Source organism: Euleptes europaea, chromosome 19, assembly GCF_029931775.1.
Source record: "Euleptes europaea isolate rEulEur1 chromosome 19, rEulEur1.hap1, whole genome shotgun sequence".
In the NCBI taxonomy this organism is placed as follows: domain Eukaryota; kingdom Metazoa; phylum Chordata; class Lepidosauria; order Squamata; family Sphaerodactylidae; genus Euleptes; species Euleptes europaea.
The window spans coordinates 30437771-30461505 of NC_079330.1; the positions used below are offsets into that span (position 1 = coordinate 30437771).

General features: G+C 45.9%; 1 protein-coding gene across 1 annotated transcript in view; it reads right to left on the reverse strand.

Annotated features, from left to right (window-relative positions):
* Positions 1-1466: 1466 nt before the first annotated feature.
* The window catches only part of TBX4 (T-box transcription factor 4), a 99482-nt gene continuing 77213 nt past the window's right edge, over positions 1467-23735 (reverse strand). The window contains exons 7-9 of the mRNA XM_056865248.1: positions 8438-8526; positions 5048-5289; positions 1467-2095 (exon numbers count right to left, since the gene is read on the reverse strand). Coding sequence (XP_056721226.1) covers positions 1473-2095; positions 5048-5289; positions 8438-8526 — 954 coding nt within the window. The 3' untranslated portion in view covers positions 1467-1472. The remainder of the gene's footprint in view (positions 2096-5047; positions 5290-8437; positions 8527-23735) is intronic.

The window sequence follows — 23735 nt, forward strand, 5'->3', positions numbered from 1 at the left end:
GGGCAGCTTCGTAGGGCAGACTGTAGGGCAAGGGTGTCGAACTCATTTGTTACGAGGGCTGGATATGACATAAATGTCACTTGGTTGGGCTGGGCCATGCGTACCATAAAATTTAATGCCCGGATCGGGACTGGGGTGGTGGTGGCTGCCTCGGCTGGTTCATGGGCTGGATAAAAGCTCTCAAGGGGCCAGATCCGGCTCACGGGCCTTATGTTTGACACCCCTGCTCTACGGTATCATGTCCCTGCTTGATGCTCCCTCCCCTCCCTAGGCACCACTGTCAAATCTTTAGGAATTTCCCAAGCCAGAGCTGGTAATCCTGCTGGCTGCGGTGAGAGGAATGCAACAGATATAAAAAAATGTTAAAAAAACACAGGGTTGCCACTGAAAATAGCAGCTCTGTGTTAAGGGATTCTCTCCTCGCCCTCCTTAACAAGTAGGTCACATTGCTTCATGTCTTAACACCATTTGTGGATTTTCCTGTCTCATCACACTCAACTGACTGCCATTGTTGGAGCTGGGGAAATAATAGGTAATAATCTCAGGTCGTAAGTAATTTGACATACACGTTATGGCAGGTAAGTGAGAAGGTGCCATTTTCACCAGCAGCCCCGGGTAATGTGCTCCGCAGCGAATTAGCTCTTCTGGCCAAATGTACACCGATGTGGTTTCTGAAACTCACTGCTTCCATATTTAAAATTTAACAGGATGAGGCTATAGTGTGGTGTACTAGAAAGGATGAGATGGCTGGAGGCAGCCTATCAGCAACCATCCAGATGGATTTTTCCCCCAACAGAACCCCCACCGAACTTAGGCAACTCACAGAAAATTGTGTTCCTAGCTTGTATCCTTAACTCTGAAATTGACTGATGTGGCCTTGGCTAAGTCAGTCCAATGATCCTATTAATTAATGCCAGCAATATGCTAAAAGGCTTGGATTTTAAAAAAAATTATTCCATGAGCACATCACGTAGGTATGACCCACAGGGCCCCTGAGCCTTGTGTACTGCTCACTCAGTTGGGAGTTCAGCTTGCTTTATGCATATTTAATCTGCTGAAGTAGCATTTGGGGAATTCGTTGCCTTCCCTGCTTTTCTACAGACTTGCCAGGGAATTTAAGGGGATATTTGTCAAAAGGTCAACTTGGCGAAGGCTGATGTGTGATTTTAAGAGGCGACATTCCAGGATTTCTGTCAGCGAGGTGCTTCTCTGGGCAGCAAAATTTTCACTGGCCAGTTAAGACTGGTGGATCCGAGCCACTAATCTGAGGTTCTCTTTCCCCACAGAGTTGCTTTTTTGGAGGGGAGGGGGCTAAAAAACCCAGTTCTTTCGATACACAAACACCAATGGAAATGCAGGTTCCTGTAGGTGTCACGGAAGTGCAAGTTACCCCACAGGTATTAACACTGAACGAACGTTGTCCAGGAACGGTGGGCCTGGCCACAACCATGTCTATTGCTCAGGTGGCGGAGTCATCCATCCGTCCAGTTCTCCACAGTCCCCATGCCGGAATGATACTGTAAAGAAGACTCCCTGGACAGCGAGAAGGTCTGTGAGTACAGAAATTCGTTCGCTGTGCTTAAGTGGGGCGAGGGGGGTTTCCTCTCGCACACTGAGGGGTGCACCCTTTCCCTCGGGAAGGACGTGGCAGGAACTCTCTCCCGTCCTTGAGACTGTGAGAGCTGGTTGTAGACGGCAAAGGGGCTGTTGCTGGGCGGCTGGGAGCTCTGATTCGTGATGGTGGGGAGGCGCGGCATCATTGTGGTGGCGGTGAAGTGAGCCGGGAATGGCTGGTAGGGCACAGTTTCCATGGTCTGAACGCTGTAGCTGGTGTAAGGTGCAACCGAAGTCCACATATTGCAACTCAAAGGGGGAGGTGGCGGAGGCAGATCTTCTACCGAGGAGACACCTGCGATTTCGGTCCCGGAACCAGAGTACATGCATGCCTCCCGCGGCGCCACTTCGCTGCAATAGGAAGGGCTCAACATTTGCTGGTCATAAGGAGGGGGCGACCGGAAGTAGTGATCTTCCCCAACGGAAGAAGACGCTTCCAGGTAAGAGCGCTTGCAGGGCAGATCCAAATGCCGGGCACCCTCTGTGAAACAAATAAACCAAGAAGCGTTTAGGGAGTGGGCAGGGGGCTCCTTGCTCTGTTCCCTCTGATGGCCTGAACAGTTGTCCCTGTTCATTTCTGAAATCATCCCTGTATCTCATATTCAAGTGGCTAGCCCCTCTCATGACTGCAAAGCGGTAGCCATGTTAGTCTACTGTAGCACTAGGGTTGGTAACCTAGTGGAGATCTCCTAGCTGGAGATCTCCTTCTGTTACAACTGATCTCCAGCCGACAGAGATCATTTCACCTGCAAAAAATGGCCGCTTTGGCAACTGGACTCTATGGCATTGAAGTCCCTCCCCTCCGCAAACCCCACCTTCCTTAGGCTCCACCCCTAAAACCTCCCGCCGGTGGCAAAGAGGGACCTGGCAATCCTACTCCAGGTATGCGGGGAAAACGAAGGGGAGGGAGGCACAGAAAGTCAAGAGCAGTTGAGAGTCAGTTAAAAGGAACAGGATTACCCTGCTTAGCCCTTGAGAGTTTAGAGAAACTTGGATTGGGAGAATGTAGGGGTGGGAGGGAAGGGACTTCCAACTCCCCCCTTTCCGCTCCTGCAGTGTGGGGCCAGCCAGCTTTGCTGAGCTATTTTACTTATTCCCTCCTGCTTCGCTTCAGCCTTCCTTCCTACACTTTGCCTTCCAGACTCCTCCTGCCATGCATCTTGCAGCCCAATCCCAGGCAGAGCTAAACACGTATAATCCTATTGATTTCAATAGGTTTGTGTACGCCTAACACTGCACAGCATCTGGCTGCTTGTTGTTCTGGCCTGTGGCAAAGGCTTTGAGAATCTGCAGCATTGCTCTCCACTAATCCTATCACACCACTTTTTTATACACACACACACACACACACACACACACACACACACACACACACATATATATATATATATATATATATATATATATATATATATATATATATATATATATATATATTTTAAAGGGGCATTCTTTTTCGCAAAAGGCAGTACTATTGCCAATGTCTGGCTAATCCAATCCATCTTAATTCTGGAGCTTTGTTTATCAGTTGAAAGTTAAATGGTCTGGGCTACTTAACTTTCTCACATCCAGCAACTGTTTTTCATTCATCTCCACAACAGGCAGGCCTCACCGCTTTTGGGGTGTTGCTCTTGACAAGTTCAAGGAGTCTCAAAATGTCTTATCGGGAGCACTCGCTCGCTTTCTCGCTCTCAAAAAACATCTCTCTACATTTGACAGGGATTTGTGTCAGGGCTGCAGAAATTGTTTGAGATAAAGCATAGGGACTTGGTCTGACAACTGGTAAATGTTTTTTTGGGACATGCTCCGTGGTGTCTCGTACATTTTGCAGTGACGCTACTTCCTGTCGCGAGTCAGCTTGCAGCATGGTTTTATTAACAGCTTGCTTTACTGGGGAGGGACTGTGGCTCAGTGTTAGAGCATCTGCTTGGCATACAAAAGGTCCCAGGTTGAATCCCCGGCATCTCCAGTTAAAGGGACTAGGCAAGTAGGTGATGTGAAAGACTCCTGCCAGAGACCCTGGAGAACCGCTGCCTGTCTGAGTAGACAATACTGACTTCAATGGACCAAGGGTCTGATTCAGTATAAGGCAGCTTCATGTGTTCATGCGTTCTGCCTGTTAGTTGCACCATTAACTAGGGCTGAGCGGAAGGTGGGGGGGAGACACACTTTGCAGAAGCCTGCATTCGTCAGCTTTGTTGAAGCTACGCTGCCCCCTTCAATGGGTCCCCCCTCCTCAGACAGTCCTACTTGCACAGCTGCAACTGTGCAGTTCCCCTCCCATGGATAGGGTTGCCAACCTCCAGGTGGTGGCTGGAGATCTGCTATTACAACTGATCTCCAGCCAATAGCGATCAGTTCACCTGGAGAAATTTGCTGCTTAGGCAATTGGACTCTATGGCATCAAAGTCCCTCCCCTCTCCAGACCCCGCCCTCCTCAGGCTCCACCCCACAAAATCTCCAGGTATTTCCCAACCCAGAGCTGACAACCCTTCCCATGGAGGAGCCTTCTTGAAGCCCTGAATAGCTGCTTCCTTAACAGTGCATCGATTTTTAAAATCTTTGTCCTCTCCCTGGCAACTATGGCAAGGTCAGGAACACCCTCCTCTTTGCACTAGATTGGTTGGCCCACAGCGACATCAACCATGCAGCTAAATCTCGTTGGTGTCGTGATTGGTCCATAACATCCAAAAAGAAGATGCAGATTCAAGAAAAACAGTGATGCCAATAGAAGCTGTGAGCATGGGCAACACAGCATGAAAGAGAGAGGCAGTGGGAGGGTGTTTAGGGCACATTTCTCCATCCCGAAAAGCTTTCTTCACACCAAATGTTCACCCTGGAAAATTTGGTCCAGCCCAACTTTTAACTGTTTTGTTCACATTTTAGATAAAATGGTTGCAAGTCTATGCAAAAATGTTGCAAGAGATCCCCACAACAATGCAGATAAGAACATTTGTCCCCCAGCCATGGGGCACTTTCACACATACTGAATAATGCACTTTCGATCCATTTTCAATGCACTTTAACAATCATTTGCAAGTGGACTTTGCTGTTTCACACAGTAAAATCCAGCTGTAAAAGTGCATTGAAAGTGCATTATTCAGCATGTGTGAAAGCGCATGCTCTCTGAATACTAATCACACACCCCAAGCAAGTTATGCACAACTATGGCAGAATCAGGAAGATGATCAGAAATAGGGAACTACAAAGGGAAGGGAGTTAAGTTGAAATCAGGAGAACTGTCGGCATCACTTGAAGGAGATGCTTAGGTCAATTCACTTTTGAAATCACGAAGCATTGAGAATTTCAAAATTGCTTTGTTTAAGACCAGTTCTCCCTTGGAGAGCTACCAGGAAATCCCCCAGTTTCTCTGTTAAGCAAGCCCCACCCCACCCCCTGGCCGAATCTTTTCTTGCCCACAAAGCTCAGTTACCTCGTCGCTTCAGGCAGTGATAGAAGAGCCCCGACTCTCTTTGCGCCGTGAAGGAGTTGAGGGGCAAGTCTTGTGCATCCGAAGCTGCAAACTGCATGTGAGCGCCGTTCTCGTATTGGTAGTGCTGGAGACCCTGGTGGCTCCCGTGGAGCGAACCGACATCTGATTTAGCCGAAAGCTGACCGTGAGTGGACACCAGTCTCTGCCTCATAATGCTTTTGGAGATCACCGGATACTCTTTGCTGCAGGAATAAGAGGAGCAGAGAACCTATTATGTAACCTTTAAACGACTGTAAATGTCACTGCTGTTATTGTGTGGTTCTGCTAGAGCAGTGGCTTTCAAACTGTGTTCCACGGAACCCATGAACAGATCATGGCAGACACGCTCCTTTAAAAGGCAATCTGACTATTGTCCGCCATTGCCTATCTTCTGCAACCTGAAGCTACATGCAAAATGTGTGCTAGGCATATTCTAGGAAGATATGCTCACCATTCACAGAGGGTAGTGATGGGAGGTCTAGAACATGCCCCAGAATCCTCTGCAGAGAAAGTGATGTGGGAAGGATTCTCGCAATGGTAGAAAATTTGAAAGCCACCACACGAAAATCTTGAGCTGGAAGATCTGGTTCTTCCAGGGTGGGTTCAAAATGAGGTCCCCTTCAGCAACCTGAATCTCTCTGGCTACCTGTTTCCCCATGTATTGATAGATCATGTTGACCAATAGCAGTTGGACATTTGTCCAAGCAGCGATGTGTATGGCAAAAGCATTTTCCATTAGTGAAGATCAAGGGCAGCTATTGCTGGCCCAGAACTCTATGGGAACTCTCTGGTAAAACAAAACACCGATTTCCTTGATGGATCAGATGGCTGTTGGGTAAGTCAATCAGATTCCATTCTTTCAGTTAAATACACTTCTATCCCATCATGGGCACTTCCATTTACAGTTCTTGGTCCACACACACATCTGACCTTGAGTTCCACTAATTTTGCAGTAGGAGAACCCATTTCACGGGGAGCTAAGTATTTGAAAAGCTGCCCAGTCCTCTGCTGTTAATGGTTTCTGAGTTGGCTCTCTATGGTTGTTTATGAATGGGTACTTTCACTCATGTTCATTCCTGGTCTGTCTTGGTTATTCCTTAGAGTTATGCATGAGTTTTCCGTCCATTAGAGATGACCTCGCTGCCAGCCCTCGCAATGCCCGAGTCTCCCTATTCCTCTGTTAACCCGACTTTTCCATCTTCCCTGAGCAAAGCCTGGGTGAAATCCCTATGCATAAGGCAAAGTGCGGGACACGCAAGCTTGGTTTCGCTCACAGCCAATTACAAAGCAGCATGTCCAGAGGCGGGGATTGAAATACTTCTTGCTTCCTGGGAGCTCTTTTTGAGCAGAAGAAAATCTTTTTAAAACCAAGGTTTGGATTTCTCCCCCCCCCCTCTTTTCATATTGCTCTGTTTGTTGTTCTTAAAATGCTTTTTTATGTGGCGGTTGGGTTTGGGGGGAAATTTTCTCTCACAGCAAGCACTACAAGTAAGCCAATTACAAAGCAGCATTTCAAGAGGTGGGGACTTGATTTGAACTTGGAGACTGCTGGTGCATAGATTCCCAACAGGAAAGTGTGGGTCCAGCCAGCAACGAACCTCAGGTAAAACTCCCATGCATAAAAGACCTATGTTTGATATCTTTAGATATCAAGTCAACCAACTGCTTTGATTCAGTTGACTTTGTCCTTCATTGAGCTACTTGACAAGACTGTGCATTGAGATGGTTGTTCACAGCAGAGATTGGACTGATCTTGTTCACTCCCACTGCCAGGAGCTTAGCGTTCTGGATTGTTTCTCTATTATGGCCCTTTTGTTCTATTGGTGGGAGAGCGGGATAAGAAGAAAAGCAATAATTATCCCAATCTGTAAAGAAGGGAGACCAAAAGTGTCCTGCTAACTATTGCTCAAGAAGTGTGTAAACTATTTAAAAATCTTAACCATGCCATAATATAAGAAACCTTTTACATTAGTACACTGTAATATTTTGCCCCTGACCTAGATGATGAAGAGTTGGTTTTTTATACCCCACTTTTCTCTACCTTTAAGGCCTCTCAAAGCATCTTACAACCCCCTTCCCTTCTCCTCCTCACAACAGACACCTTGTGAGCTAGGTGGGGCTGAGAGAGTTCTGAGAGAGCTGTGATTGGCCTAAGGTCACCCCACAGGTTTCTTGTGGAGGAGTGGGGAAACAAACCTGGTTCACCAGATTAGAGTCCGTAGCTCTTAACCACTACACCATGCTGGCCACTCTTAGTGTACTATTACTTTCAGCTTCCTGGAGACCTATCCACCAAGTCACCCTAAGGACACCCTAAGACTGCGACTCATGTGGAGGAGTGGGGAATCAAAGCCGGTTCACCAGATTAGAGTCCATTGCTCTTAACCACTATACCATGCTGGCTCTCCAGCCAGGCTAGCTCGATCTCATCAGATCTCAGAAGCTAAGCAGGGTCAGCCCTGGTTAGTACTTGGAGGGGAGGCCCCAGAGGAAGTCCAGGGTGGGTATGCAGAGGAAGGCCATGGCCAACCACCTCTTTTCATCTGTTGCCTTGAAAACCCTACAGGGTTTTCGCCACAAGTCAGCTTTGACTTGACGGCATTTTCCATCACCAACGATTTGCCATCAGCAATTACACCCACATTTCTTTAAACGGTCATCCTTGTCAGTGTGGTGGTAGAACTGTGTAGTTGTTTTGTAAATACTATAAAGGAATACGAAAAGTAATAACTGCCCCACTATGGGCTGTGTACCAGGTTGTTCAGCACCCAGGAGGTCCAAGTACCTTTTTTCTTGCTGGGGAAAATGTATACATTAACAAAAGAGCAGTGAGTTCTTTTAATATAGCCATTGAGACTAGATCCTGGAAGGTGAAGGAATTTTGATGACCAAACATGTTGAAATCATTATTTTTATTTGTTTTAATTACTAGCATGTCCCAGAGAAGACTCCAGTCTAGCGTTTTCTCTGGCATGCTAATTTTGTGCGTTAAAGAGGACTTTATATGGGGGAACGTTCAGATATTTGATGCCGTATCTGCAGTCTGAAATGGTGTGGCCTACAGACAGATCTATCACTGGGGGCATCTACCTCTTTGTTTCAGCTTATTCTCTTCTGCCTGTGGGATTGTAGTTCCGCTACATTTTGCTGGATCGTGCCCTCAGCAGGCAGTGACTTCCCACTCTGGAAAAGAGGACATACTGCTCATACTGCACTGCAGACGTGACAGCACATGCTCTTTAGAAAAACAAAACAAACAACTCGGCAATGTGAAAATGGCATCCATGAAAAGATGCTTGGAAGGTTTCCTTATTCCAGCCACCTGCTAATTGGCTTGTTTATTCTCCCCACCTTTGTAACCTGGCCACCCGCAGGTCGCTGTCGTCGCTTCCCCGAAAGCCCTTGGCAAATGGGTTGTTCTCTATCTTCAGCTGGGTTATCTTTGGAGAGAAGGACAGAAGCCAGGTCAGCCTTGCATTTGAACGTACAAGCTTGACTACACAGCAGACTTAAAATTGTTCAGCAGTTCCGTGAAGGATGTCCAACAGGAAATTCCCAGGAGGTCATATTTAGACTTTATTATTCATTTTTATTTCATTCATTTGTACCCCTCCTTTCAACCAAAGTGGCCTTCACCATTCTCTTCTTCATTTTATCCTCACACAACCCTGTGAGGTAGGCTAGGCTGAAAGAGTGCGACTGGCCCAAGGTCACCCAGCGAGCTTCCATGGCTGAGTGGGGATTTGAACCTGGGTCTCCCAGACTTGGGGGCGGGGGACTTGCATGAAAATCACAAGATGCCTGAAGGCATCCAGGTAAAGAGGAACAAGTGGAGTATTCCAAGGGATTACGTGCCCTCTGGCACCACGCTCCCCCCCCCCATTGAATGCTCTGTTGGGCTGGCTTGCAGTAGCCTCACCATCCTATGGGGCAGGGCAAGAACCCTTCTCCCAACTAACAATCATGAGTAATGAGGGCAGTTTCCACCCTCTCTTGGGTGCAGGCCCTGTAGGCATCCTTCCTCCAGGGGAATTCCCTTTGAATTGTCAAACAACCTGCAACCCCTTCTTCAAAGAAAGACAATAAGATGTCATAGTTCCGCTGTACACTGCATTGGTCAGGCCACACCCGGAGTATTGTGTGCAGTTCTGGAGGCCCCACTTCAAAAAGGATGTGGACAGAATGGAGCAGGTGCGGAGGAGAGCAATGAGGATGGTCAGGGGCCTGGAGACCAAGCCCTATGAGGAAAGGCTGAGGGAGTTGGGAATGTTCAGTCTGCAGAAGAGGGGGTTGAGGGGGGACATGGTTGCTCTCTTTTAAGTATTCGAAGGGCTGTCACTTAGAGGAGGGCAGGGAGCTGTTCCTGTTGGCAGCAGAGGATAGGACTCACAATAAGGGGTTTAAATTGTGGAAGGAAAGGTACCAGCTGGATATTAGGAAAAATGTTTTTTACAGTAACAGTTGTTCGACAGTGGAATCAGCTACCTAGGGAGGTGGTGAGCTCCCCCTCATTGGCAGTCTTTAAGCAGAGGCTGGCCAAGCACTTGTCAGGGATGCTCTGATCCAGCATTAAGCAGGGGGTTGGACTAGATGGCCTGTATGGCCCCTTCCAACTCTATGATTCTATGATTCTAATGGTAATCTCCATCTCTACAATTTGTCAGATTCTTCCTTCCTGTGAAGATAGTTTCAGAGGGTAACTATGCTGGTCTGCAGTAGAAGAACTAGATTCAAGCCCAGCAGCACCTTAGAAACCAACAAGATTTTCAGGAGAAGAAAAGAGCAAGAGTCCAGTAGCACCTTAAAGACTAACAAAATTTCTCTCAGGGTAAGAGCTTTTGTGAGTCACAGCTCACTTCTTCAGATACTACAGGGAGGGACCGTGGCTCAGTGGCAGAGCATCTGCTTGGCATGCAGAAGGTCCCTGGTTCAATCCCCGGCATCTCCAGTTAAAGGGACTAGGCAAGTAGATGATGTGAAAGACCTCTACCTGAGACCCTGGAGAGCCACTGCCAGTCTGAGTAGACAATACTGACTTTGATGGACCAAGGGTCTGATTTAGTAGAAGGCAGCTTCATGTGTTCATGTGCTACTGGACTCTTGGTCTTTTCTACTGCTACAGACAGACGAACATGGCTACGCTACCCATCAAGATTTTTAGGGCATGAGCTTTGGAGACTCAAAGCTCCCTTCATCAGATACAAGGGGTTTACACCACATAAATCTTGTTAGTCTCTAAGATGCGACTGGACTCAAATCTACCTATTAAACCAGTTCATGATGTAGTCTAAGTGTAGCCTTGTTTTAGAAATGTGCATTGGATATAGATTGGAGTCTAATAGCCCCTTAGAGACTAACAAGATTTCCAGGGTATGAGATTTCAAGAGACAAAGCTCCCTTCATCAGATACAAGTAGATTACACTCCAAAAATCTCATTGCTCTCTAATGTGCTACTGGTTTCAAATCTAGCTCTTCTTCTTCCTGTGGGCTCCAAAGGAACTTGCACCACAACTCTGGGAGTGGCCCACAAGCATTCAAGTGACCAAAACATCTCCTCCTGCTGAGCCAAGTGAGAAGCTGCAGAAGTGGGAAGGGGGAGAGGGTATACCTCCTCACCACACCGGAGGCAGGGGCAGCCTTATTTATTTTTTATTTGTTTCTATGCCACCTTTCCAACCCAATTCAGGGTCTACAAGGCAGCAAACGTTAAGACATTTGAGACATTAAAAACATTTGTAAAACAATTACATAAAATAATATCCACATAAAAACAAGACTTCAATCCCCCTGTGTTTGTTTGTTTGGAAATGTAAATGCTGCTTCCCCAGAGACCTGCTCAAAACCGCACCCTAGGTAAAAACGAATCAATGCAATCATAAAACTAACAGCATGGAAACAAGCCATAAAAACAGTATAAAACAACTCAGCAGCTCAAATATTCTTCACAGCCATTCCCCACCTACTGGACATATTGGCTATCCAACCAGCCATCTAAAATGTTTTCCATTTCCTTCACCATTCCAAAGAATAATGAAGAGATCTGTACTATTCTGGGTTTCTACATTCTTAGATGGGAAATATAACAAATATAACACACTCCCACTGGAAGCATGCAAATGCATTTGTCAACAAGATGCACTTGAAACCTCAGAACTGTATGATCATAAATGCATGAGATCATTGATCCCATTACTTGTCGATTGTCCTAGAGCTTTATTATCAGATACAACAGATAATTTAACCAATGGAGTTGTCAGATTTGCCTGGCTAGCAATTAAAATAAGGCAGAGCGGGATGCAATCTATGCAATAGCCAAGGAAGCATGGGACTGCCCGGAATGTTTCAGACTAGTTTTATATTAATCTTACGAATATACATGACTGGATTATTTTGGTAATGTTCGTGTCATTTTAAGTATTGCAATTTTAGCCATATTTTGTCTACGTGCTCTACTATTCAGGAAGCAATTCTGTAATCCTGTCTTATTTGATGGTGTACGACCGTAAATAAATAGCACTATTATAACTATTCTGGGCTTGAAACAACTAAACCATTTCCTCAGAAAACCAGAAGTTCTGCATGGAAACCAAGTTGTACACAATTGTGGCCAGAATTGGATGGTAGAAATTCACTTCAGCACGGCAACTCGTGAGATTTTCCTACAACGGTGACTAATTTGATGCAATGCTCTTCCCCAGCCAGACCTCTACAGTGGGTGTACACTGGCCTTAACTAGAGGTCACTCTAATGCACTGAGGCCAGGCCACCGCAGGATACTCTCTTAAAGTGCTGGATTTTGAGAAAGCCGTCAGCCACAGAGACCTTTCCTGCACGAATGGTTTACAACGTTACATGCCATCAAAAGCTCTGTTTTGTTTTTTTCCCATTTCCGCACGTTTTTTCCTCTGTTTGGTTTTGGAAACATTTCCCCGTGTCAGGAGCAAGCCAGGGAGATGGTATGCGGTAGTGCGATTGGGCTGCTCCCAGGTGCTGTTGTGCTGTTCTGTTCAAGGCCAATCTGTGCCCCGTGTTTAGTCTTCATAAATTCCCATACTGTGGGAATCGCCAAGTGCTCCTTCCTGCTGGGAGGGGGGTTGTCTAGGTTACCAGTTATCTCCTGTTGCTTTTCCATATATGCTCTGCACCTTGCCTTTGCCCCTTACTAGTGTCCTTTTGAATATGGCTTCTGAAACCTGTCGATTCTAACCAAATAAAACTGCTTTCGTGGACTTGCCGTCTGCTGGAATCTGTTTTATGGTTTTGCCGCAGGGCTAGAGCTTACATTCCATCATTTTTCCTTCGTTGTTGTCCCGAGCACTTTTACTGTGATGTTTTTTAAATCCGTTTCTGAACCAGGTTCCCTTGAGCATGCAAACTTCTTGAAACGGACTTTATTCTCCACCCCACCGAACACCCTTCCCTTGTTCATGCCCAATGTTTTGCTCGTCTCCCCTATCTTCTCCTCCCTCCACCCGTTTCCCCACCTAATTTTTTTTGACGACAAGGATCGAATGGACGCTGGATCGAATGGACGCACGCACTCTAGAATAACCCTCCCCATTCCTGCAGTTCCTTAGGCTACAATTCTGTTACCCTGAGCTTCTCGATACATGTTGGGAAAACCAGAGTATGTCTTAAATCTGGGAAGTTCAGAAAGTTGCTTGGTAAAACCCTCCAAGTGAAACAGAAAATGAATTAATTGAACTGTGTTGTAAACTGTGTGATAGTTCGGTAGTTAAACGGTGCTTGATCGCAAAGCCCACCTTTCTCACCAGTGGGGACCCAAAGCAGTTTACCTCGTCCTCTTTTCCTTCATTTTAGCCTCACAACAACAGCCCTGTGGGGTAGGTCAGGCTAAGAGTATGTGACTGACGCAGCGAGTTTCCATGGCAGAGTGGGAATTCAAACCTGGGTCTCCCCAATCCTAGTCTGACACTCTAACAATTATACTATGCTGGCCCTACTACTGTTTTTTTTAAAAAAAAGCAAAAATCCCTCCAGTAGCATTGGGGAGGGGGGGCTAGTGGGCATGAGGGGGTACCATGGGAAACCCATGGATGCTCCATTTGGCACCACAAATGCTACTGCAGATTGGCCAGGGATCCTGGAGGTTTTTTGCCTACCTCTGGGCATAGAACAGAAGTCAGTGGGTGTGTGAAGGGGAGGTACTTGTGAATTTCCTGCATTGTACAGGGGGTTGGACTAGATGACCTTGGAGGTTCCTTCCAACTCTATGTTTCTAATGAGTACTGAATGGAGAATTGTCCCGATGTGGAAGCAGCCTGGGTTCATTGAAGATTTTTTGTTGTATCCATCTCTGAACCCCTCTGAGCCAGGATTCTCCTTCCGATGGACTCTGAACGCTTGCAATTGATGCGCTATCCCAGCCAGGCACACAAATTCATGGTCAGTAGGGTGTTTTTTTTTTCTTAGAACATAAGAACATAAGAAAAAGCCATGCTGGATCAGACCAAGGCCCATCAAGTCCAGCAGTCTGTTCACACAGTGGCCAACCAGGGGCCTCTAGGAAGTCCACAAACAAGACAATGGCAGAAGCATTATCCTGCCTATGTTCCAAAGCACCTAATATAATAGGCATGCTCCTCTGATCCTGCAGAGAATAGGCATGCATCATGACTAGTAGCCATTTTTACTAGTAGCCATGAATACCCCTCCCCTCCATGAACATGTCCACTCCCCTATTAAAGCCTTCCAAATTGGCAGCCATTACCACATCCTGGGGCAGGGAGTTTCACTATGTAGTGTGAGAAGAAATACTTCCTTTTATCTGTTTTGAATCTCTCACCCTCCAGCTTCAGCAGATGACGCCATGTTCTGGTATTATGAGAGGGAGAAAAGCTTCTCCCTGTCCACTCTCTCCATACCATGCATAATTTTATTGACCTCTATCATGTCTCCCCTTAGCTGCTTTCTTTCCAAGCTAAACAGCCCTAAGCATTTTAACCGCTCCTCATAGGGCCGTTGCTCTAGTCCCCTGATCATTTTGGTTGCTCTTTTCTGCACCTTCTCAAGCTCTGCAATATCCTTTTTTAGGTGTGGTGACCAGAACTGTACACAGTATTCCAAGAGTGGGCTCACCATAGATTTGTACAAGGGTAGTATGAATGCAGCAGTTTTATTCTCTATTCTTTGTCTAATTATGGCCAGCAAGGCCATATTTCTTCATACCTCTTCCCAAAGTACAATTCCCATGTGTGTAGTGGAGAAATCATAACAGCTGAACTTGGTGCCAAACGGATAGATGCTTGGGCTTGTAACTCTCTCGCCATACTTCGGTTCAGATAAGCCCGCAGCTGGAAGTTCTTTTTGTCAGGGGAAGAAAGGCGACACTACGAGGGTAGTTTGCAGCCAGTTGGCATGAGCCACAGATTCAGTGTTCCCCTTGCAACTGTGGGGAAAAATAAGGCACGAAAGGCAGTGGGGAAGCGGTATGCACCCCCCCTCAAGCCACACCCTGTTAAGTGGTGACATTTCAAAAGAAGGCCAGTTTCTACATCTGGCAGGCTAGCCGTGGTTTCCTTGGCCTGCTCACATTGGCCAATTCTGTCAAACTCCTTTAAAAAAAAAAGGATTTCCAGGAATGCGGCTTTAAGTCGGCTTTTATATTTTTAGCCTTTTAAAGGAAAAAATAGCCACCTGTCTCTGTCCCTCCCTGCCCTCCTTGCTGGTTCTCATCCCAAAGAGGAGGTGTGGGCATCTGACTGATCTGTGCATTGTACCCCATGTGGGAGAGGGATGCCAGGATCTGCTCCGGGCAGACTGTAAACCAGTGGTTCCCGACCTTTTTTTGACCAGGGACCACTAGGACTTTTTTGTTCGGTGCAGAGACCCCAAGGTTCAAAATAAAAATTCAGAGAATTTGAAAATAAACTTTAATCATAACTGTTAGTTATACATTAAACTTAGAATAATATTTGAATATATATTTTTATAACAGAGAACTTTTAATTGAAAATATTAATTTATTATGGGTTTATAACTTTGTTTTGCGGACCTTAATTTAGTTCTTGCGGACCCCTGGGGGTCCACGGACCCCCGGTTGGGAACCAGTGCTGTAAAAAAAGCCGGGAAGCCACCTCACTGGCTCAGTCGTGGAGGGAGTGTGTCTCTTTCCCCCTGCCCACCACCTCTGGCTGGCTTTTCCCAGTGGGTTTCTTAAGCCATTGTGGCAGCATCATAATCTCCCCCAAACCCGCAGAATGCTTGGAGCCTCTCTGGACGCCACCCACAGAATGGCATGCAAACCGAGCACTTCTCAATTCATCTTCTTTATTTAGTGGCTCGGGGAAGAGGGCGTCTCTGGAATCACATTTATTGCTGGCAGGATACCGAATTTTCTGTCGAGAGGGTTCTGTTCTTCTTCCCCCTCCCCTTTTGCTAATTTTTTAAAAAAATCCCAACAGCCTCCAAATTCCAAAATCTTTGGCCGCAGCTGTGTCGCTATCTCTGGCGCTCGGCAGAGCTGCCCACCCACAAGCCCATCCCGAAGCAAAGTGAAGGGGAACTCTGGCTTCTTGTTCTTGTCCTTGATGAGAGAGATGTGCCAAGTGAAAAACACTGCTCTCTAGTTTCAGTGGCAGAGCTCTGCACATGTTCAGAGGCATTGCCTGGTTTTGCTTATTTATTGGCTTTGTTTGGTGGGACTTTCGCCCCACCCAAAGTGGTTTACATGGTTCTCCTCTCTTTCATTTTATCCTCATAGCAACCCTGTGAGGTAGGTAGGTTGAGAGTGTGTGAATGGCCCAAGGTCACCCAGCAAGTTTCCATGGCAGAGCGGGGACTTGAACCTGGGTCTCCCAGATCCAAGTCTGACACTAACCACTACACTTCTCTGGCAGGCTTAATTATTATATATTATTACTGTATTATTACTATCTCATTATTTTATTATTATCTCACACATGGTCTGGATCTGAGCCCTGGCACAGAAAACATCTGCAGAGGCTCACGCTTCGCCCCATACAACTCTCTCCTGCCAGGTCTACCGAGAAACATCTGCCCGATGGCCATTCCTCTTTTTCTCTTCCGGCTACCAGCTGAGCTACGCTTGTCTTCGCTACCCCTTTATCATGTTACATCTTCTCCTTTTTAACTGATAGTGGTAAAATATGGTCTGTTGCATTATGTATACCCGCCCAGCCCCACCATCCTGTTTGGAATGAAATTGTGTGCGGGGGGGGGGGGGGTCTGTTCCACCCTGCACCCCAAAACCCAACGAAGAAAATGTTTGCACACCCCTTGGGCAGACAAATCTAATTGACATGGTCAAATGTTACAAGGAGCTGTTAAGAAGTCTCTTGACAGATGCTTTGCTTAACCATGGTGGGGCTCTAAGGTTACACTGACAACTATCACTTTGCAACCAAGATTCACACTGAACGGCTCTGGCCAGGCCTCAGGAGAGCCTGTTTTCATTTCAACACATGGCTTAGCAAGAAGTCGCTTGTTTGTGGCTTAGTAATGGCAGCTTTTTTAAATGTTAAAATAGTATGTTCTCCTAGTCGGATGTTCCTTTTTCTTGAGAGGACACAGAAATAATTAAAACCCACAATGGGCTTGTTAGTTCAAGAGGGACGATCTTAAAGCATTTGGGACAATGGATTGCTTTGGAGTAGAACGGCCTGATGTATAAGTATTCATTTTGGGGGGAGACCCAGCGTGGTGTAGAGGTTAAGAGCGGAGGACTCTAATCTGGAGAACCGGGGTTGATTCCCCACTCCTCCACATGAGCAGCGGACTCTAATCTGGTGAACCAGGTTGGTTTCCCCACTCCTCCACATGAAGCCTGTTGGGTGAGCTTGGGCTAGTCACAGCTCTCTCAGAACTCTCTCAGCCCCACCTACCTTACAAGGTGTCCGTTGTGGGGAGGGGAAGGGAAGGCAATTGCTTTGAGACTCCTTAACAGTAGAGAAAAGTGGGATATAAAAACCAACTCTTCTTCTAAATCACTGGTTCCCAACCGGGGGTCCGGGGACCCCCAGGGGTCCGTGTGAACTAAATTAAGGTCCGCGAAACAAAGTTATAAACTCATAATAAATTAATATTTTCAATTAAAAGTTCTCTATTATAAAATATATATATTCAAATATTATTCTAAGTTTAATGTTTAACTAACAGTTATGATTAAAGTTTATTTTCAAATTCTCGGAATTTTTATTTTGAACCTTGGGGTCCCTGCACCGAATAAAAAAGTCCTAGTGGTCCCTGGTCAAAAAAGGTTGGGAACCACTGGTCTAAATACTACAAGTATTAAGGGATTGGGCCTTTGGTGCTGAAGGTGCATCAAGATTCTGCCTTCCAGTCTGAGATGCATGGGAGGGAGCCACCTCGGTGATTGCTGTGAAGTGAGGGCATTCAGCACATGTTCAGAGGCATTTTCTCCTCTCCAGCCAACATGCACGCATAATGATCCCACTCTACCTTAGCTTATTTGTAAGGTTTAGGTTTATTTATTTAGATTATCTCTGCACTGCCCCTCCACAGGGCCGGCTCAAGGCAGTTTATAAAATACGGCCTAAGAGGAGAAACACCATGAAAACTGTAACAATAACTCAGCTACTAAAAACCCAGCACCAGACATCCAACGTTAGCATAAAAACAGCTTGACGCGCAACACTTTAAAACGAGGTTCATAAAACACTTTTCAGGCTAAAAGCAGATTGTAAATAGAAGTTAAAAAGATCAAGCCCTTGATTTGGAAGTTTGGGTAACACAGAACGTTTTCTCCCGACCTTTGAAAGATAGTCGTTCAGGCGCCAGGTGAGCCTCCTGGGAAAGGCATTCCACAGGTGAGGCACCACCACTGAAAAAGCCCCGTTTCTGGTCCCTGCCTGCCTGACCTCTGAAGGCACAGAGAACAAGAGGGCTTGTGAGAAAGATCTTCTCTTAACTGGCAGGCCAGACAGAGGCAGCCCTTCCAGTGGGTTTCTAGGGCTGACACAGGCAGCTTCGCTCTGCCACTGCAAATGCTGCAAACTTTAGCATTCAGCAAAAAGGCGGTCAGCTTCTGGAGTTAAGCCGGTGCATTCTTTGGTGACGTCTGCCCAGTAGCATTTCCAGTCTGTCAGGATGAGTGCACATGCTTCAATATTCCTTTCCCTTTTATACTGGTTTTTATATATTTGGCAGTAGGGTTGCCAGCTCCAGGTTGGGAAATACCTGGAGATTTTTGGGGCAGAGCCTGAGGAGGGTGGGGTTTGGGGAGGGGAGAGACTTCAATGCCACAGAGTCCAATTGCCAAAGCAGCCATTTTCTCCAGGTGAATTGATCTCTATAGGCTGGAGATCAGTTGTAATAGCAGGAGATCTCCAGCTACTACCTGGAGGCTAGTATTCAAAATGAGGCTACAAGTACAAATTAGGAGAGTGGAATTCAAAGGTATGCACTAGTAGTGCAAAGCTCAATAAAGCACAATTACAATAAATTGCATTCAATTGTATTCAGAGAAGGAGTTTCACATGAACATTATCCCAAGGATATAATGACAGAGCAAGAAAATTAGTACAAAGAGAATACAAGGTGAGTATATACAAGGATACTTCAGGTGCGCAAAAATTAATAGTCCAGAATTAGCTAATTAAGTTGCTCAGACAGAATGGCACAATAGACGTCTCTTCCCAATTGTGGTGTTATTGGCACGTAGAAATCTTTTGAAGCTTGAAGAAAGCTCTGAAATGGGGATTTTACCGGAAGCCCATTGCGATTGAATATTATTCCGTGCTTTATTGTGACTGTATATTGTTCTGCGCTTGACTTGGACATACCTTTCTGGACTATTAATTTTTGTGCACCTGAAGTATCCTTGTATATACTCACCTTGTATTCTCTTTGTACTAATTTTCTTGCTCTGTCATTATATCCTTGGGATAATGTTCATGTGAAACTCCTTCTCTGAATACAATTGAATGCAATTTATTGTAATTGTGCTTTATTGAGCTTTGCACTAGTGCATACCTTTGAATTCCACTACCTGGAGGCTGGCAACCCTATTTGGCAGGGAGGGACGGCCGTATGGTACAGCTTGATCTCAGATCTCAGAAGCTAAGCAGGGTCAGCCCTGTTTACTATTTGGATGGGAGACCTCCAAGGATTACCAGGGTTCCTATGCAGGGGAAAGCAATGGCAAACCACCTCTGTTAGTCTCTTGCCTTGAAAACTCCATAAGAGGTGAGCATAGGTCAGCTGTTACTTGACAGAACTTTACACACACACATTTGGCAAGAGTTTTGGTTTACTATATTTCAGAACCAGAGATTTATTTATTTTGTGTACACGTTCTAAAAGTATTCAAGGTGTGTCATTAATACACAGAATAATGCTGAGAAATGCATACCTTTTATGTTTCGGGGGGGGGAATCTGATGAGAGGAAACAGTGGTATGATAATAAAGAATCATGGGTTCAATTTGCACTAGGGAGAAGCAAGTTCAAAATGGGTACCTGGTGGTACCCACAGCAGAGAAAAGAAATGCAAAATGGTCCTTGCTTACGCCTGCGAAGGCAAGTTTGGAAGGCTGTGGACAGGTCTCCTGAAATTCTGCATGCCCAGAAGGAAGCCTGGGCAGGGTTTGGGGGCTCTGTGTAGCTCCCTAACTCTTTCCTCTTAGGATAAAAGGAACAGAGCGCGTCCAAGCAAACAAGCTGCAGGGCTTAGCTAGGGTTCACCTGGTGCCTTGAGAGGTTTCTGTTAATGTCAGGGGCCTCAAAACCATCTGAAGAGCCCTGCTATCAAAGTCAGAAGGCTGAACTGGATGATGGTGGGAGGAGATGAGAAAAGACAATCACACTTTTCACGGAGCTGAAGATGGTCAGGAGGAAACGTTGTTGTCCACTTTGTATACCCGCCCAGTTCATCCCAATAGTGTCTCTAGTCTAGCAGGTTTCTGTGAAAACCTGAAACACTTGCTGGACTAGAGACACTATTAGGATGAAAACCTGCAAAACCTATTTGGCTAGTGGCAAAACAACTAAGGTTGTGAGCAACAAGAGTTCTATGATAGCACCTATAACTTGGGGGTGGGGGAGCCGTGCAGCCATGCTGACCTATCGTCTGTTTTGATAGCCAGAATAATTTAATTTTACCTTTCCCTAGATTTAACAGCCACTGGCTATCTATCAACCTCTTCACACTTAAAAAAGGGGAAGTGAAATTTAATTTTTCCTTGACACTATAAAGAGAAAAGTTGCCACATCCCTCACGCAATTGACCGATCTATTTGCTGCAAATATCTGGCAACCCGAGTACTGTTTAGACACCATAGGTAGTTTTGTTGTTTTTGGATTTTATTGTTTAAATTTAGTTTTTGTGGTTAATTTTATTATTGATGTATTAATGTTTTTGTATGATGTTACCCGCCCCGAGCCGGCGTTGGCCGAGGACGGCGGGCTATACATCAATAAATAAATAAATAAATAAATAAATAAATAAATATCCGCTTCTCAGAAAGCATCTTTAGCTGTTTTATCTAGGGAGTGATTTATTGATTTATTTCGAGAAATATTATTTTGTGGCCATGCTAAAACAATGTGGACTAGGGAGTCTACTTGATCCGGACAAAATGGGCATTTTCATTCTTCTGCAGTAATGTTATTATATCGCCCTTGTGTCGCAGCTGAGTCTAGGGCATTACATTTTATTTATTTATTATTAAATTTATAATGTAGTGGTTAGAACGTCAGACTAGGATCTGGGAGACCCAGGTTCAAATTTTGCTGGGTGACCTTTGGCCTGTTACTTGCTCCCTCAGCTTAGACTACCTTACAGTATTCTGAGAAAGTGTAGGCGGGGGAAGTGTTGTCTCAGGCTCTTTGGGGTCCCCACTGAGAAGAAAAGCAGGGTATAAACACAGAAATCCCCCCAGGAGGCAAAGGGACAGTGAAAATCTGGAGTCTGGGTCTGCTCCCTAAATAGTAGCTAGGATCTGTCCAGTACTCTGTTTGATGCCTGGTTCATGTTCCGTTTCACAGTCTCTGTTGGGGCAGCATTTTCTGGGTAGAAAATGGTATTGATTATATTGATGTATCTTATATGATGTTACCTGCTCTGAGCCTGGCTTCAGCCAGGGCGGGCAGGCTATAAATCACAAAAATAAATAAATAAAACAGCTCTCTTCTGCCTCCTTCTTGTGTCCTCTCATTTGGTTGATGTGCCGAGCATCAGATCCAGAGTTTGTCACAAAATATTATTTCTTCACGCAATGCATAGTGAAATTGTGGAACTCCCTGCCCCAAGATGTGGTGATGACTGCCAACTTGGAAGGCTTTAAGAGGGAAGTGGACATGTTCATGGAGGAGGAGAGGGGTATTCATGGCTACTAGTAAAAATGGCTACTAGTCATGATGCATATCTATTCTCTCCAGGATCAGAGGGGCATGCCTATTATATTAGGAGCCGTGGAACTCAGGCAGCACGGTGCTGCTGCAGTCGTCTTGTTTGTAGGTTTCCTAGAGGCCCCTGGTTGTCCACTGTGTGAACAGACTGCTGGACTTGATGGACCTCAGTCTGATCCAGCAGGGCTTTTCTTATGTTCTAATGTTCTCAGCCCTACCAAAGCAACAAACACTGACACATTCCTGGTTTGGGGAAGGAAGCCTGAGCCTGGCGCTGAGAAGCAGCACATATCTGGGTCATTTGTGTAGAAATATGACCCCCTCTGTAATGCTGACATTTTAAGTGAGACCTTACGGTGATCTCTCTCCATAAAGCCACTCAAGAGAGAAAAAAAGGCTGCTTCTGGACAGCTTCACTTTTCGACTGACAACGTTGCCCTGGACTAAGCAAATTAAGGGCTGCCCGATCATCAGCATCCCTCATGTCCTTTCCTTATCGAGCGCTGCTGTCTCGGGTTTTTTGAAAGCTACTTTTTCTGGCTTTCCCCTTTCTTCCCACGCACTCCCCCTCCCAATATCTGTTACAGCTTTCATACAATTTACTCAATGCTACAACTAGATTTAAGCCCAGTAGCACCTCAGAGAGCAACAAGATTTTCGGGGTATAAGCTTTCGAGAGTCAAAGCTCCCTTTTTCAGATGGACTGGACGCAAATCTAGTTGTTCTACTGTAGACCAATATGGCCGTCCTATGAAATTTACTCACTGCTGCAATTCTGGGTTTAACCCCACAAAGAATGTATGTGTAAAGTGCTGTCAAGTCTCAGCTGACTTATGGCAACCCAGTAGGGTTTTCAAGGCAAGAGACAAACAGGTGGTTTGCCATTGCCTTCCTCTGCAAAGCGACCCTGGTATTTCTTGATGGCCTCCCATCCAAGTACTAGCCAGGGCCGACCCTGCTTAGCTTCAGAGATTTGACGAGATCAGGCTAGCCTGGGCCATCTAGGTCAGGGCCCACAAAGAATAGTCCATTAGAAATCGCCATGAGTATTTGCACATTTTCTGCCATAAGTTAAATGTCTGCTTCCAAGCAGCAGCTGCTCTGTTGAAAACACATGAAGGTACTTTGTGCTGAATTTGACAATCAGCTTTTACAATCAGCTTCTCAAGGCCAGTATTGTCTACTCAGGCTGGCAGCAGCTCTCCAGGGACTCGGGCAGAGGTCTTTCATATCACCTACCGCCTGGTCCTTTTAACTGGAGAAGCCGGGGACTGAACCTGGGACCTTCTGCAGGCCAAGCAGATGTTCTACAAGTGAGCCACAGCTGCTACCTCTTTTCACGGCCTCTACATAACCACATGAAGCTGCCTTACACTGAATAAGACCCTTGGTCCATCAAGGTCAATATTGTCTACTCAGACTTGCAGCAGCCATCCAAGGACTCAGGCAGAGGTCTTTCACATCACCTACTGCCTAGACCTTTTCATTGGAGATGCCTGGGATCAAACCTGGGACCTTCCGCATGCCAAGCAGATGCTCTGCTACTGAGGTACGGCCCATCCCTGTTGAAACCTCCTCGCCCCAATACAAACTGGGTATCCATGGGCCAGTGCAAATTGCAGCTGTAGATGCTGTGGGGATTGCAAACGGAGTCCTGTGCATGCCTGAATACACAAACACACATCCACACAGTAGTGCAGTTGAGGGTAGAAATTCTCAATGCAGATCTTGTTTCCATGCCCGTCATGGTAGCTTGCATCCAATCAGACAAAACCCCCCACAAAACGGATGTAAATCCACCACAAGGACAAGAACTGAATGCTTTTTGTGTGTTTTGCTTGCTCCAATTCTCTCTTGCACGCCTACTCAACCCCCACTCCCAAAATCCTTCTTTTCCTTCATGTTCTGACCGCAAGGCAGGCTCTTAACTCAGCTTTTATAGTAACATTCCTTGTATGTCTCCCTAAATACATATACTGTAATTACTTTTCACTGTAGATTTATGACTGGGCTTTACTAGTCATTATTAGGTTTGCTTGCTGTTTTGAATGACATCCGAGAGTTTATGGTCTCTGATTCATTAGTTGCTGGGCTCACTGCAGACTGCCAAGCTGCCAGTTTGGAAAAAATAAGTGCCCCCCCCCCCAAAAAGGCACACTTTCCTTCCTCTCTAGAGCTGCATCCTCTGGACCTTGGCAAAACTCTCCCAAGCTGGTGTGGACATGCTTGTTGCAATCCATCGGCTACCCTGTGATCCATTCCGACATTTAAAACACCTTTAGGAACAAAAGAACTGTCT